At 38.0% G+C, this 17,530-nt stretch overlaps 1 protein-coding gene and 1 non-coding gene across 2 annotated transcripts in view; one reads left to right on the top strand and one right to left on the bottom strand.

Moving 5' to 3' along the window:
• Positions 1-9,149, bottom strand: part of LOC127625847 (neutral alpha-glucosidase AB-like) — a 30,440-nt gene extending 21,291 nt beyond the window's left edge. Inside the window, exons 1-5 of the mRNA XM_052101262.1 lie at positions 9,116-9,149; positions 7,542-7,634; positions 7,035-7,143; positions 6,759-6,886; positions 5,253-5,432 (exon numbers count right to left, since the gene is read on the bottom strand). Of these exons, the coding sequence (XP_051957222.1) occupies positions 5,253-5,432; positions 6,759-6,886; positions 7,035-7,143; positions 7,542-7,634; positions 9,116-9,135 (530 nt within the window). The 5' untranslated portion in view covers positions 9,136-9,149. The remainder of the gene's footprint in view (positions 1-5,252; positions 5,433-6,758; positions 6,887-7,034; positions 7,144-7,541; positions 7,635-9,115) is intronic.
• Positions 9,150-10,107: 958 nt separating this feature from the next.
• Positions 10,108-10,241, top strand: LOC127633991 (small nucleolar RNA SNORA57). Its single transcript, XR_007969296.1, has one exon. It is a non-coding gene; the product is annotated as a small nucleolar RNA SNORA57 (small nucleolar RNA).
• Positions 10,242-17,530: the final 7,289 nt, after the last annotated feature.

The raw sequence follows: 17,530 nt of genomic DNA, 5'->3' as shown, positions 1-17,530 counted from the left end.
TACATCTCATGTATACACGGTTCTCTGTGTGCATGTAAACATGCTCATTTTCAAGTTTGACAGTCGCTGCTGGGTTCTTTTACCGCAATTTGTTCATAGCGATGGTCAGATTGGTAGATTTTTTTGGGTAGTGTAGTTCTTCAGTAGGAATTTCACTATTAAACAAAATTTTCTGATATGCCATTGATTAAATAACATTGGAGCTCACAGTAGGTCTGTCTTAAAAGGTTTATATTAAGGTATCATTAATAATTAACAGTGAATGCCCACTACCATAAGGCATAGTGAATTATACATTTTCCTTGCACTCTCGATCAACTCTACAGTCCAGCGTTATCACCAGCCTGTAGAGCTACTATGGTAATTGACAAGAAATAGAGTTTTTAGATGTATTCTGAATAATGTAATATCCTGAAATGCGAGAAATTGGGAAAGTGGGCAGTCACTGTTGTGCTCCATCAGGCTTGTACGGATGCAAGCGAAGTAAGCGAAGACAGCGGGAAAGTGAGTAATGAAAAAAGAAGCAACAGCAAGAATGAATGCAGAGAGTCCATGTGCCTAATCTGACCATATAAATAGTGACCAAACACATTTATTGCATTCGAGGCCCTAATGCACCCTATGAAAACATTTTCTTAATTTGACCACTTTTATAAAAGGAATTTTATTCATGGATGATTAAATAAAAACAAATAACCCCCCCCCCCAATTCATATTACTGAAAAGGAATCTGATCGTGTAAACAGAAATTAAAATCCTCTTGTCTGGACATAATGATTCCATTTCGTTAAAATCTGCATACATTAAATTCAATACAACAAATACTTCCATAATGTATACTAAAATTGTAATAATATTAATACAATGTAATAATATCAGCATTTCTACATTACATTACGGAGAATGTAGGGGGGCAGGGATGTGCCTAGCTGTCATGAAAATAATGTCACAATACACAAAAACTTATTGGTCCCAAAAAACAAAAACTTTACACAAAATGCAATTCCTTTTTTAATTATTTATTTATTTTGAGGTGAAACAAGACCCTGAAATTTCTTGACAGTTTCTGTGAGATTCTCCCTAATACTAAGTCATATTCATATTAATGATTATTAAATATTTTCAATTGTGTTAAAAAAGCAAATAGTAGTTAATATAATTGAAAAAGGTGTACAGCCGTGGCCAAAAGTATTGGCAGTTACATACATTTTGTGTTTTGCAAAGTTTTCTGCTTCAGTTGTTGTGGTGTTGATTCACATTGTTTCTAGATTAGTGTGCAGAGTGATCAGATGCATTTAAAATAATTGCAAAAAGCTTAATTGGCAAAAAAAATTAACTTTATCACAAAAACCCAAAGTTTCACAGTCATTTTGAGCCAGGGCTAAAAAACCAAAATCATATCAGCAGCACCTGGGAAAGTGTGAACGAGTACTAGTCAGGTGAAATCACTCAATCATTCTGATTGGATTATAAGAGCAGACTTATTGCTATAAAAGGAGGGAAGAAGTGCTTCCAATCATTGTGTTATAGTTCGCAATGGTTACCTCTCTAAAGAAAGACGTGCAGCCATCATCGCTTTGCATCAAAATGGCCTCACATGCAAGGAAATTGCTGCAAAGAATATTTCACCTGAAAGAACCATTTACCGGATCATCAAGAACTTCAAGGAGAGAGGTTCAACTGCAATGAAGAAGGATTCAGGCCATCCCAGAGTGTCCAGCAAGCACCAGGACCGTCTCCTCTTGAGGAGTCAGTTACGGAATTGTGTCACCACCAGTGCAGAGCTTGCTCAATACTGGCGTGAGTGCATCTGTACGCACAGTGAGGCAAAGGCTTTTGGACAATGGCCTGGTGTCAAGAAGGGCAGCAAAGAAGCCACTTCTCTCCAAGAAAAACTTCAAGGACAAACTGAATTTCTGCAGGAAGTACAAGGATTGGACAGCAGAAGACTGGTGCAAAGTTATTTTCTCTGATGAAGCCCCCTTCCGACTGTTTGGGACATCTGGAAAATCGATAGTTCGGAGAAGAAAAGGTGAACGCTACCATGAGATGTCATGTCATGCCAACAGTGAAGCATCCTGAGACCATCCATGTGTGGGGTTGCTTTTCATCCAAGGGAGTGCGCACTCTCAAAATTCTGCCCAAAAACACTGCCATGAATAAAGAACGGTATCAAAACGTCCTGCAAGAGCAACTTCTCCCAACAATCCAGGAGCAATTTGGTGATGATCTGTGCATTTTCCAACAAGATGGAGCACCATGTCACAAGGCAAGAGTGATAATGAAGTGGCTCGGAGATCATTACATTTAAATTTTGGATCTGTGGCCAGGCAACTCCCCGGATCTTAATCCCACAGAGAACCTGTGGTCAATCCTCAAAGGGCGATTGGACAAGCAGAACACTAATAGCACTAATCAACTCAGAGCACTAATAAGGCAAGAATGGATCGCCATCCATCAGGATTTGTCCCAGAAGCTGATATCTAGCATGCCAGAGCGAATTGCAGAGTTATGAAGAACAAGGGTTAACACTGTAAATATTGTTTCTTTGCATACATTGAATGTTTTTGCCAATAAAAGGTTTAAAAAGAAAAGCCTATCATTGTTTTCAAGTATACCATAGAAATATGTGAAAATATAATCTGCAAATACTGAAGCAGCAAACTTTACAAAACACAAAATTTATGTCACTGCCAATACTTTTGGACATGGCTATATGTCATGATTCAGCACACACTAACTGACTTGCAGTAGGTGCCCTGCGCACACTACACGACTGGGTGTATCAACGACAAGATAATTCGTCCCCGACTGAAGCCCTGTTTACACTGGCTATTAAGGGTGCTTTCACACTGGCAGTTTAGTTCGAAACAGAGCACGGTTCGCATAAAAAATTGGTAATGTGAAAGCTCCCATGCGGTACGGGGTGCGCATTGTGGTACCGAACCCGAGACAACCTGTAGGAGGTTTTCTGAGTTCGGTTCCAATGGAACTGCAGAGCAATTCGCGTGAATGTAAAAGCAACTCGGACTCGGGTGCGCACTCGTTCAGAAGTAAAGTAACCTGCGCATGCGTTTTAGCTGATGACAACATCATTATTTTAGACAACACATGAGGATCCACACATTCCTGAAAGTCCCAAAAAAAGTAATGACACCACAATGACATACAAGTACAATCAACACTATAAATACTGTCTGTCTATCTATCTATACACCTTATAAATGCTATATATAAATACTATTATAGGTTATAAATATAGGGTACAATAGGAGATGACAGTGGCGATAACTTCACCTTGGACACGAGCGCGAGTAAGCGTGCAGTGTAAACAAAGATACAAATGAGTTCCTTGCAATCAGCTGTCTCCTCAAAAAACACCGTTTGCGAGCAGCAGCAAGCCGCCTTCCCTTGGATATCTGATGAGAAACGCCATGAAGCGCACATATATGCAGTTATCGTTCACTCTGCTGTGCATAATGGCTCCAAAATAACAAAAAGTATGATGAGTCACGTTGTGTTCACCATGTGTTTGTGATGACATAAGATGAATGCAAATGGACCAGGGTTCAATTGAATCAAGTGAGTGTGAAACCAGACCAACGCTGCAGGGGGAACAATCACACTCGGAATCGGACCGCATCAAACATGCTCAGTGTGAAAACCCGCTAAGATGTGTTTTGCGTTATCGGAACAGAAGTAGACCTTTGAGATGGCTTGCACCAGTTTAGTGCACTGGTTTGCACAGAATGAAAAAAAACAAAATCATCTAAACATATTGATGAGTCATCAGGTACGAAGACAATGGTGTTGTATTGTTTTATTTTCATATTATTTTTTGTCTCCTACTTCTCAATGCATCTACTCTGCTCTCTCTCTGTTTTTCATTTGCAGTTGCTCATTATCGGTCTCTCGCTCGTCGGGACACCTGACAACAAGATGTCTAGATATAAAGCAGGTTTGAAATCCGTCGTAGTGTCTGCGACTAGTCTGGGCATGTCGCAGAAGTACGCACACTACATGACCGTTGGCCATAGGATCTGAGAATCTTCGTTGCTGACCAGTCACCAACTCAAAATATCAAAGTAGATGAGCTTGAGTTGTGTAGTGTGCACTAACCTTACCATCAAGATTTGTTGACTAAATCACTGTATACTAGGGATGCACAGATGTATCGGCTGCCGATATCTATCAGCCAGTTATTGACCAAATTAAAAACACAAGTACATCGGTAATAAGCATGAAAATGCGATATGAAACCTAAGAATTTTAAATATGTCTCCTCACGTTAATGCAGAAAAAAGCCATAAATGGACGTGATGGTTGTGAAAGCGGCACTTACCGATAACTTAAGGAAACCATTCAAAATGTTTTGAAACCAGCAGACTTTGGCTTCTGCGATATATGTATGAAATCCATTAACGCAGCACGATTGATTGAATTAAGATTGAAATAGCAATATGGCTTTGTGCGATTACTAAACCTCAAAAGGCTATGTTTTAAACTACAAAAAAAGAAGTGCAACAATGTTTTAGAAAATTAAAAAAATTAATATCAATCATCAGGTTATCATATTTAGTCATGTTTATCTTTCACTGTGGTGTCATGTGTTCAACAGATACAATGCTATATTGGCAATATAAATGTTTTATTGTTTATTAACAGTGAAAAAGCTTTTGCACCTCTTTGTTCATTTTATTAACCATTCCTGACTTAAACAGTGATCTGATGGCAAAATAAGGTAAGTTGTAAAATATCGGTATCAGCCAGTGGTTTTTGTTAAAACTCAGTATCAGTATCGGTCAAACATTTTCATCTCTGTGCATCCCGAGTTGATAAAAACAGGACAAGCTCTACAGATTAAAAAAAAAAGTATGAAACATTTTCATTACACTGCTGTGCCATACTGATCTGTTAAGACTAAAATTGCATTTCTATAAATGTAAGGCTTAATCAAAAAACTGTAGACAATGTAGAAAGAGAGTGAAACATTAGTTTGAAGTGCAGATCACAGTTCATTTTTAAAACATCTATAATAGTAATTCAGAATCAGCTGCAGCTACCACATCACATTTATATTTATCAGATTATTTCATCAGCATTATTTAATTGTGAAACATACTACCAAAAGGCAAATGTTCTAGTAATCCGACTCCATACTGATGTAAATCAACTAGTCTTACACACAGTATTTCTACTGGGCTACACTTCCTAAATATGATGCAGTTTCTGATGATTGTTTCTGGACTCACGTGTCCTTGCGCGCTCTGAGGTGCTCAAAGGCCAGTAGACCACGGGAGTTAAGGGACACGAGCACTTGAGGACCCTCCATGATGTCCAGCCTGAATGGCAGAGCACTTACGATGAGACGCTGCTCGTCCCCACCAAGAGATAACACCAGACCATTCTCATCCTGAGTCACCACTGACATCCTGACCACACACATGGAAATGTTGCTATTAATTAATTAGTATTACAATAATAACACATAAGGCAACTGTCAATTCTCTGAGATTATAATGCAAGGTGTGTTTGAGAGAAAGATTCGGGCCATTGATGGAACTGATACTTGCCCTATAGGGCCAATGCTGTGTTGTCACAAATTCTGCTGTTATGTTACCCAGGTGAAGTTATCTTGCCAGCTAACAAAGATGTGGTTTTGTTAAAATTGTGAGAATTATTTGTGATAATCTTGGAAGCTATTGTCAATTTATAGCTATTTGTGGTTGTAATATAGCTGCATAATTTCCAGCTGTTTTTGTAATTTCAAAAATAAATACACTATTTGGTGTAAATATTCTTTTTTAATGTAGAACATTATGTTGAATTAAATAGTGTGTGTATATATATATATATATATATATATATATATATATATATATATATGGTCAAATTTTCATTATAATTAATCACAGGTGATATAATAAGTGTGAGGGAGAAACAGATTACAATTTAAGGTATTTTTTTTACTATAAATTATCCTCCCTGCCAGTAGGTGGCGATATGCACAAATGGTAAATGGTCTGCACTTATATAGCGCCTTTTTAACCTTAACGGTATTCAAAGCAATTTACGCTGTGACTCATTCACCCATTCATACACATTCATACACCAATGGCGGCAGAGCTGCCATGCAAGGCACTAGGGAGCAACTTAGGGTTCAGTGTCTTGCCCAAGGACACTTCGGCATGTGGAGTCATGTGGGCCGGATTCGAACTACCAACCCTGCGATTAGTGGCCGACCCGCTCTACCAACAGAGCCACAGCCGCCCCTACGAAGAATGCAAATCGCCAAAAACAAAAGGAGAATGTGAAAGTTTATTGTAAAAAATATATATTTATCTGTTTCTCACCCACACCCATCATATTGCTCCTTAAGACATGGATTTATCCACTGGAGTCATATGGATTACCTTTATGCTGCCATTAATTGATTTTTTGAGCTTCAAAGTTCTGGCCACAATTCACTTGCATTGTATGGACCTACAGAGCTGAGATATTCTTCTTAAAATTGTAATTTGTGTTCAGCAGGAGAAAGAAAGTCCTACACATCTGAGATGGCATGAGGGTGAGAATTTTTATTTTGAGGTGAACTATCCCTTTAATATCAGTTTTGTAGAAACACATTTACATGGCTAAGTGGAATGTGCATACCCAATCGGACAGGCATTCGATCAATCAGGACGCATGAAGTGACTCAGTATAAATAGGCCCATTGTGTCAAAAGCCTCTTTGATGGTATGGTAGACTTGACTTACGGCTCAGTAAGTGGATCAGTGATGAGTATATCTGGAACCTCATAGCGAGGCTTCAGTGGTTTGAGCTCATTAATCTTCACTCGTGTCATGTTCCCCTGAAGTCTGTACAACTCAAGCAGCAAGCGAACCTACATAAACACAAATCAAAGTTGAGATCTTGTTCATATTGTAATGTTTTTCCCTACACAAACAAATTAAATAGAAAAATGCCCACTTTTACATGAAATTAGCCTGTAGGCGAAAAACTGTTCCTCGGTGAACTGTACACCCACTGACCTTGTTGTTGTCGTTGATGAGCTGCAGGGTGAGTCTGGATTTGCTCAGCTCCAGCGTGTCCAACAGAGCTCTGTATGGAGACTGACTGGGTTTCAACTCCCTCTGACGCCTGCAAACATACACACAGAAAGTGCTTTTACAAATGCAAATCTTTTATGGTTGTTCTGTATCAAAGATTTGATACGGATTATCAAACCACGGAAGGGATAAGTCATCACTGACCCAGTTTACACTTGTTTGATATCAAAGATTGTCATTAGTGTGGAATAAAGTGGCAAATGATATCGGATCACAACTGTTTACTACAAGACAGTATAGTCTCTCCATTGAATGCCATTGATATCTCAGAGCAATTTTTGTCTCTTTTGAGACGTTTGGACACTAAAGATTATGATTGTTTAAAAAATGTATTCCAAGGATTGTTGTTTAAAAGACTATTATTTAGACCAATTGCAGTTGTCTGAGATAAACTTCTTTTCTACTTCTATGGTGTGAAATGATACTCACTTGCAAAAGGCGCTCTGATCGCATGTTTTAAAGTTGCTGCGATCCACAGCATAAGCACTCAGACAGAAGAACAGCAGAACCAACGGCACCAAACTGGAAAAAATAATTTGCTATATTTCACATGAAGGGAAGACACAAAACAGCAGGACTCTTGCGTAAACTTGCAAAGTCTATTGAGAAAACTATGGAAAATATGAAAATATTAAAAATACTTTTAATGAAAGGAAAAAGTCTCCAAGCACAAGTGTGTAATAATTCAGAACAGGTCAAGTTAATTTTTATTGCGATTGTCAACCCGTAGCAGAATTATATTTGCAAGCAATAAGCTTTTAATGAGGTGTTTATTGGAGGAAGACATAGGATTGTCACCCATCCAGGATTTTCCAGAATAGTTGGTTTTTGGCCATCTGCCCTGAAAAAAAATGTAATTCCATTCCAGAATTTTTTAAGAATTACGCATTAAAATTTAAATTACTAAATTCAATCTGATGGAAATGTGTTATTCAATTGAAATGCATACTGCAAATCTTGAAAATAGATTTTTGAGATTTGTTTGCAATTATTTGAGTTACTTTGGTTTAAATGCACAAATAGTTTTTTTTTTCTTTATGCATAACGTAATACATACATATTTACATTTTAAAACATTTAAATGTTCAATGTGAACCATAAACTCAAGAAAACTGCTTAGGGTCAGAATAGGTATATCATATGTTAAAAGGAATGTTCCGGGTTCAACACAAGTTAAGCTGAATTGAAAGCATCTGTGGCATTATGTTGATTACCAAAAACATTATTTCGACTCATTCCTCCTTTTTTCTTTGAAAAGCACAAATCTGTGTTCCAGTGAGGCACTTACAATGGAAGTGAATGGGGGCCAAGTTAAAATACTCACTTTTACAAAGGTATAACCACAATATGTAAACAATATGTGTGTAAACATGATTTTAGTGTGATACAATTACTTATAAACCTTTTCTGTATAACGTTATAGCCAATTTTACAACTTCGTAAACATGACGTGGAACTTTACAGTTCAAATAATACACACATTTTAACCGAAGAATTAATGCAAGTGCTTTTATAAAATTTGAAGCTTCAAATTAGTTTAAACCTTCGTTTTGTGTAATGATGTTGTTTTATTGAATTATATGCTATATAATAGCAATTTCCATATAAAAGACAGAGTAAATAACATGTTTTATTTCTTGTATGATTGCCAGCAATACATTTATATGTCATTTATAAGGTGTCTAGGAATTGAACATTGCCAAGGTGGCAACCCAAGGAAGAAAAAAAATTCACCGCGGTATCTGAATACACTAATCATTAAGAAGCATGGGGTATCCCCCTCTGAAAACACAATTTTATCATGGAACCGTCACAGTACTTCTTGTGATGGCAAAGATCTCAACATTTATTCAGTCGTCAGGAATAATTCATATGCTGTGGAGGCGATTACGTATTTAACGAGTAATACGAACGGTATAAAAGTAAAAACGCCTTTTAAATGTACGTGCCATGCAGAATGTTTTATTGTTTTAATCCTATTACTCTGACTGAGCAGACAATACCTGTCACAGGAAGCCGCCATCTTGCGTTGTGAACTTTGCCCTGCACCCGACGGCCTTCGTAGTACAAACTGGTTGCTATGACAGCACGCCACTCTTTAACATGCGCGAGCGCTTTGAGTGAGAAGGGAACAAAGTCCCTCTGGAAGGGAATATATGAGGTACATTTTAGGAGAGTTATAATGATGTAAAGAGAAAAGAAAATAGATTTTACAGGTGTACTTTTAGTCTAATACTTTATTTTAATTATATATTAATATAATTATACATATTATATACTCTGCATCCGTCTACTGAAGTACTTTAACTTGTAAATTAACATCACTTGTGTTTGAACATCATATTTACGGGCAAATTGGCGTTTTTAGCCATTTCCGCTGAAGCAAATAATTGTGGGTTGTGAGTGTGCCTACGAAGGATAGGCTATACTTCATAAATCCTCCGAATTCCTGTGGAAAAAGGTCCTTATAGGACAAAAATGTCCGAGTCAAAAAAAAATGCCACAATAATATTATATATAACTGCCTGGGAGCATTCCAAACAAAGATGGCCGCCAAGTGGACTGACTTGCCTTGAAGAGCACTTTGATTCAAATGAAGATTAGGCTTGTTTTTATTTTATTAACACCACATAATATATAACAGTATACAGATATATACAGAAAATACCAGAGTGTACAAAATGTGAATTCCTTAATCAAAAAGATAACCAAGAAGAGTCGGCTTGTTGAACCCTTACTGCGTCCTCTGGCGGAAAACATGCAACATGTGCCTCCACCCACTCCCGCTACTTGAAGTGATTGGCTGTTTTCGTTTTACGCTGACATGACGACACAATTCGTATAAAACGACGCGAACGCTTCCTTTTCTTTCTCTGTGCTTTGGCAGTATTCAGAAGAGGTACGCGATGGTGTGTTGTTACTTTTATTTGCGTGATTTAAACGCACTTTGTTTGAACGTTTAATGAACGTAATCTGTATGGCCTTGTAGTAAAGGCCTCCATTCTTGGCATACTCGAGGTTGTGTTGTACTCTTGTGTGTATGTATGGAGGTATATTAGTACCAGTGCAATGTCTTCGGTGCCAGCATGTTCCCATCGGCTGGTTCTATCCTCAATCACTGGGATACATTTGAACTATTTTGTATTAATGCGAGTAGTTATTTCTATGTTGTAATTGTACGTCTTACATTTTCTAATGGTCATTTTGTCGTCTTTCAGGTGTGCTTTTTGCCGTGGCAAGGTTTGGGACACCGATGGTAAGTATTTGTGAGCCTCGTGTCGGCACGCTTTGGTTACCCATGTAATCTAAGGTGGGACGAGGAGTTATCACAACGGAACCGATATTGTGGAGTTTCTGGCCTCTAGAGACTACCATTTCTGAATATTTTGTAACAAAAAATCTGTTGTAATGAGGGTGACTTTTTTTTTTTTTTAGTAACTAATCCGCATGCACACACCGTTTTATTACTGAACGTTACTTTAAACTTAAATGATTAACATGTTTAACCTGTATAAATTGTTTAGAATTAGACCATTGTGCTCCTGTTACAACAAATAAAATAAAAAAATCTGTTCTGACTTGTGTGGGGTTGTTTTTTTTTATTTATTGTTTTTTTTAATTAATCCACGTTGACATGGTGTCTTGCTCTTGTAGAATTAAGTCTGCGATATTGAACACTGGTTGTTAAATATATAAAGGTAATCGATTGATGATTTTTAAATGAAAATAAACTAAAATTCACTGTAAACTTTAAAATCAAGCTGCATTTTCATGACTGCAACAGAACTTTTGCCAAAAATCTAAATTGCTGATTAGTTTGGAAAATAAGTTAAATTGTTTTGACTTTACGTCAACATTTTAATAAGTGCTTAAATTTAATAATCAGTACGTACTAAACTTGATTACAACATTTACATACAAAACTACTGAAATGATCATTTCTTCCCCCCCAAAATTAATCCAAACAGGTGTCAAATTATCATAATTGACATTTAATAATTAAATGTTACTTGGCTGTGTAAAGGATATATGATAATGTTATGTTTCTCTGAAATAAGTTGCTGTTGAATTTCACAAGAGTTTTGTTTACCTGACTTATGCCGTTGCAACAAGTTACACTAGATCATTTAGATAGCCTTTAAAATGATGATACACTGATGTCAGGGGTGTTTGCCCACCAGTTTTAGCTGTCTAATAATTTCTTAAATAACTGCGGGTACAAATATTCAACACAGTTTTATTTATTTTTAAGAACAATGAGAACATTTGTCATAAAACTTGGCATGCTGTGCTAACATTGGGGAAGCTGATTTGGCTAAATTTTATTACTGCTTATTTGGACCCTAATTATATAATGGTTTTAAAAAGGTACTTAAAAAAAAAATATATATATATGGAAAATAAGGACAAGAGGACATTTCATTTTCCTAAAATGCTTCCATTATTTTTATATATGAATATTGAATTTATGATTTTTCTTAAAGTAAAACCTTTGAATTAGGAAAATAATACTGAGTGCACCTTTAAAGTCTTTGCTATCAAAAAATGCTAATGAACATTTTCAGTTATTGCTCGGGAAAAAATAAACAGCTTTTGTGAAATATTGACCAATAGCGGGGCATGTTAACACACTATATGGGTTAAGTTGTCACATAAACAGCCTATCACAGTGAGGCACACAACTATTCATGGAAACACTTAAATGGAAAAAGTAACACAAATATATTAAAACATTGTTTTGTCCAATATTGTTCTATCGCTTAATTATTGCCATAACAATAAAATTATTGCCATAACAATATATGCATAATGTTAAAATGCTTTCATATTGGAAATAAAAAGACAATTTTAAGTTGAAATACTAAAAAACAGAATAGTTTCTCATTACAGAAACAGTTGAACAAATGTTGCAGTACTGATAAAGTGTGTTGTTCCAGATGGTAATGGGCAGAACAGTCCTGTGGAGGGATGAGAGCTGTCCTTCCGAATGTTTGTTGCTCTCCTTAAGCACCGAACACGAGGACAATTGCGATACAGACCGAACATGCAACGGGATTTTCCGCATGGGCAGTAACATGATTTAAGCTTTTTCATACGTTTCAGTGTGGATGAGCAACAAGAAATGTAATATTTGAATTTGTATGTTAGTTTCATATGGTTTTGATAAACATTTATCCCATTATCAAAAAAAGTGGTACAGCCATCCAATAAAAAGTACAACTATAAGCTTGAATATATGTGTACACATCTTAACACATACACACATCATAATTTCTGGTGGGGCACAATCAGGGCTGGACTGGTAATCAGAGCAAGAGCAAGGTTCGCATAAAAAATTGGTAATGTGAAAGCTCTCATGCGGTACGGGGTGCGCACCGTGGTACCGAACCCGAGACAACCTGTAGGAGGTTTTCTGAGTTCGGTTGCAATGGAACTAGAGCAATTCGCGTGAATGTAAAAGCAACTCGGACTCGGGTGCGCACTCGTTCAGAAGTAAAGTAACCTGCGCATGCGTTTTAGCTGATGACAACATCATTATTTTAGACAACACATGAGGATCCACACGTTCTTGAAAGTCCCAAAAAAAGTAATGACACCACAATGACATACAAGTACAATCAACACTATAAATACTGTCTTTCTATCTGTCTGTACACCTTATAAATGCTATATATAAATACTATTATATACGGTGGCCCAGTAGTGCACAACACAACGAAATTCAAAAAGCAAACATAAGTTCACAACACAACGGAAACAAGCCACAACGCAAAAAAGCCGCAACACAACGGAAACAAGCCGCAACACAACGAAATAGCCACAACACAACGTCGGCACTAAATGACTAAATTTTGACTGTCTGATCAGCCTCACGTTCTGTTCCTGTCAATCATACACAAGGTGTCAACCAATTATACGGCATGAGGGAGGGGCCGAGCCATCTCACACACACACACACACACACACACAGCGTCAAACTCGGAGGACTGGAGAGGAAAAACACATGTGAAAACAAAGCAAAAGCAGGAAAATGAGTCGGAAGCACAGCAGCATTTGGAACCACTTTAATGATGTGGACAATGTTAAAGCACAGTGTAGAATTTGCCAAAAAAAAATATCGCATAAAGCCGGTTCTACGCACAACCTACACCGGCATATGCGAACTGTGCACCCAACTGTGAAGCTAGCGGAGCTTCGAGAAACAGCTTTTTCTTTAATATGGGTTCTATTATGTTCAGATTGTATTTGTTTTGAATGTTGTTTCTATACATTAAAAAGTTCTAATGCAAATGCTTAATAGTATTATTTTTTCATAACAAATCAATGCATTTTTAAAGAAATTGTGAGACATTGCGAGTATGAGTTCATTTAATAATTGAATTAGAATTGTTTTCACACCTATCATAGAGAAAACATTTTTTTTTAAAGAGCCGTTTGTGAGCCAAAAGAGCCGGCTCTTTTCAGTGAGCTGAGTCAAACGAGCCGACTCACGAAAAAGAGCCAGATTGCCCATCACTAATCCAGACCGCCAGCGATAACGCATGGGAGATTGAGAGCAATTTACCGTTTCCGGAGACCACCTGTCCCTCTAGTGGTCGGGAGCATTTCCGTTGTGTTGTGGCTATTTCGTTGTGTTGTGGCTTGTTTCCGTTGTGTTGTGAACTTATGTTTGCTTTTTGAATTTCGTTGTGTTGTGCACTACTGGGCCACCATAATTATAGGTTAGCTATAAATATAGGGTATAATTGGAGATGACAGTGGCGATAACTTCACCTTGGACACGAGCACGAGTAAGCGTGCAGTGTAAACAAAGATACAAATGAGATCCTTGCAATCAGCTGTCTCCTCAAAAAACGCCGTTTGCGAGCAGCAGCAAGCCACCTTCCCTTGGATATCTGATGAGAAACGCCATGAAGCGCACATATATGCAGTTGTCATTCACTCTGCTGTGCATAATGGCTCCAAAATAACAAAAAGTATGATGAGTCAAGTTGTGTTCACCATGTGTTTGTGATGACATAAGATGAATGCAAATGGACCAGGGTTCGATTGAATCAAGTGAGTGTGAAACCAGACCAACGCTGCAGGGGGCACCGGGAACAATCACACTCGGAATCGGACCGCATCAAACATGCTCAGTGTGAAAACCCGCTAAGATGTGTTTTGCATTATCGGAACAGAAGTAGACCTTTGAGATGGCTTGCACCAGTTTAGTGCACTGGTTTGCACAAAATGAAAAAAAAAAAACAGCTAAACATATTGATGAGTCATCAGGTATGAAGACATTGGTGTTGTATTGTTTTATTTTCATATTATTTTTTGTCTCCTACTTCTCAATGCATCTACTCTGCTCTCTCTCTTTTTTTATTTGCAGTTGCTCATTATCGGTCTCTCGCTCGTCGGGACACCTGACAACAAGACGTCTAGATATAAAGCAGGTTTGAAATCCGTCGTAGTGTCTGCGACTAGTCTGGGCATGTCGCAGAAGTATGCACACTACATGACCGTTGGCCATAGGATCTGAGAATCTTCGTTGCTGACCAGTCACCAACTCAAAATATCAAAGTAGATGAGCTTGAGTTGTGTGGTGTGCACTAACCTTACCATCAAGATTTGTTGACTAAATCACTGTATACTAGGGATGCACAGATGTATCGGCTGCCAATGTTTATCAGCCAGTTATTGACCAAATTAAAAACACAAGTACATCGTTAATAAGCATGAAAATGCGATATGAAACCTAAGAATTTTAAATATGTCTCCTCACATTAATGCAGAAAAAAGCCATAAATGGACGTGATGGTTGTGAAAGCAGCACTTACCGATAACTTAAGGAAACCATTCAAAATGTTTTGAAACCAGCAGACTTTGGCTTCTGCGATATCTGTATGAAATCCATTAACGCAGTTTACTAAATTACTAAACCTCAAAAGGCTATGTGAAAAAATTGTTACAGAAGAAAGTCATACACATCTAAGATGGCATGAGGGTGAGAATTTTCATTTTTTGGTGAACTATCCCTTTAATATCAGTTTTGCAGAGACACATTTACGTGGCTAAGTGGAATGTGCATACCCAATTGGACAGGCATTCGATCGATCATGACGCATGAAGTGACTCAGTATAAATAGGCCCATTGTGTCAAAAGCCACTTTGATGGTATGGTAGACTTGACTTACGGCTTTTAAGCTCTTTTTTAATTTTCACCGGGCATTTTCCCGGTGGGTCGACACACTTTTGAGACATTTCAGCCATATACACTCACCTAAAGGATTATTAGGAACACCATACTAATACTGTGTTTGACCCCCTTTCGCCTTCAGAACTGCCTTAATTCTACGTGGCATTGATTCAACAAGGTGCTGAAAGCATTCTTTAGAAATGTTGGCCCATATTGATAGGATAGAATCTTGCAGTTGATGGAGATTTGTGGGATGCACATCCAGGGCACGAAGCTCCCGTTCCACCACATCCCAAAGATGCTCTATTGGGTTGAGATCTGGTGACTGTGGGGGCCATTTTAGTACAGTGAACTCATTGTCATGTTCAAGAAACCAATTTGAAATGATTCGAGCTTTGTGACATGGTGCATTATCCTGCTGGAAGTAGCCATCAGAGGATGGGTACATGGTGGCCATAAAGGGATGGACATGGTCAGAAACAATGCTCAGGTAGGCCGTGGCATTTAAACGATGCCCAATTGGCACTAAGGGGCCTAAAGTGTGCCAAGAAAACATCCCCCACACCATTACACCACCACCACCACCAGCCTGCACAGTGGTAACAAGGCATGATGGATCCATGTTCTCATTCTGTTTACGCCAAATTCTGACTCTACCATCTGAATGTCTCAACAGAAATCGAGACTCATCAGACCAGGCAACATTTTTCCAGTCAACTGTCCAATTTTGGTGAGCTCTTGCCAATTGTAGCCTCTTTTTCCTATTTGTAGTGGAGATGAGTGGTACCCGGTGGGGTCTTCTGCTGTTGTAGCCCATCCGCCTCAAGGTTGTGCGTGTTGTGGCTTCACAAATGCTTTGCTGCATACCTCGGTTGTAACGAGTGGTTATTTCAGGCAAAGTTGCTCTTTTATCAGCTTGAATCAGTCGGCCCATTCTCCTCTGACCTCTAGCATCAACAAGGCATTTTCGCCCACAGGACTGCCGCATACTGGATGTTTTTCCTTTTCACACCATTCTTTGTAAACCCTAGAAATGGTTGTGCGTGAAAATCCCAGTAACTGAGCAGATTGTGAAATACTCAGACCGGCCCATCTGGCACCAACAACCATGCCACGCTCAAAATTGCTTAAATCACCTTTCTTTCCCATTCTGACATTCAGTTTGGAGTTCAGGAGATTGTCTTGACCAGGACCACACCCCTAAATGCATTGAAGCAACTGCCATGTGATTGGTTGATTAGATAATTGCATTAATGAGAAATTGAACAGGTGTTCCTAATAATCCTTTAGGTGAGTGTATACAGCAGTCAGAGCAGAATTGCCAGTTATTTAAGTGCAGTAGCTGTATTAACTGAGCTTCATAGATGTGCTTCTCATGAGGCACTTTATGTTCAAATCAGGGACAGTGAAAAAGTTCTGTACACTTTTGCATATATGTATTCACTTTAACCAGCAACGTTTAAAAACCTTGTTTTAGCGCAGCGGTTGACTGACAGGTAGAACCTTCACCCTAGAACGTTCCCTAGAACTCTTTGTTTTCGCCCATAGACTGTATATAAAGATGGACAATGCATCACCACTTCCTCCCACCAGGAGCGGACTGGCCATAGGGAGAACCAGGATTTTTTTTAAGAGTAAATTTGGAATAATTTAGTTAAAAACTTTTTCAAGGGTGTCAAAAGGATTAAAAGAGTTTTCTCACAGGAGTAGAAATATTACAATCTTATAAAGTTTTTTTTGATAGAGAGTGGGTTCTGACATAATGCACAGATGGGGGGATTTTCCCCTGATAGTAAAAATATTGTGTTTGAAAAATATTGCAGACATGGTCCCACTGGATGTCATTTTTATTTTTTTCATACATTACTGAAAGTTGATGTGGAAACTGCTGGATAGGCCTGATTTTCTTTATTTGTGTTAGGCTTGATTGCATATTGTAAAGCCAGATTCAGGTGACTTTTTCCAAAGAAAGTTCATTAGCCTCCACAAATAGACTTTGGATCAATGATGTTCTGAAAGCTCCCAAAGCCAGTCATATATCTTGGTGGTGAATAAAATCCAAAAGTCGAATGTATGATTTTCTAGCTGAGACATAGACTATACTTCCATAGTCCAGCTTTGAGCGAATCAGTGTTCTATATAGATTTAGGAGGATCGAGCTGTCTGCACCACATTTAGTCTTCGATGAAACCTTTAAAATGTTCATGGCTTTAAAACATCTCTTTTTTTATAACTT

This window comes from Xyrauchen texanus, chromosome 3 (genome assembly GCF_025860055.1).
Source record: "Xyrauchen texanus isolate HMW12.3.18 chromosome 3, RBS_HiC_50CHRs, whole genome shotgun sequence".
In the NCBI taxonomy this organism is placed as follows: Eukaryota; Metazoa; Chordata; class Actinopteri; order Cypriniformes; family Catostomidae; genus Xyrauchen; species Xyrauchen texanus.
The sequence above is the reverse complement of the archived record's forward strand: the minus strand, read 5'-3'. Positions and strand labels throughout refer to the sequence as shown.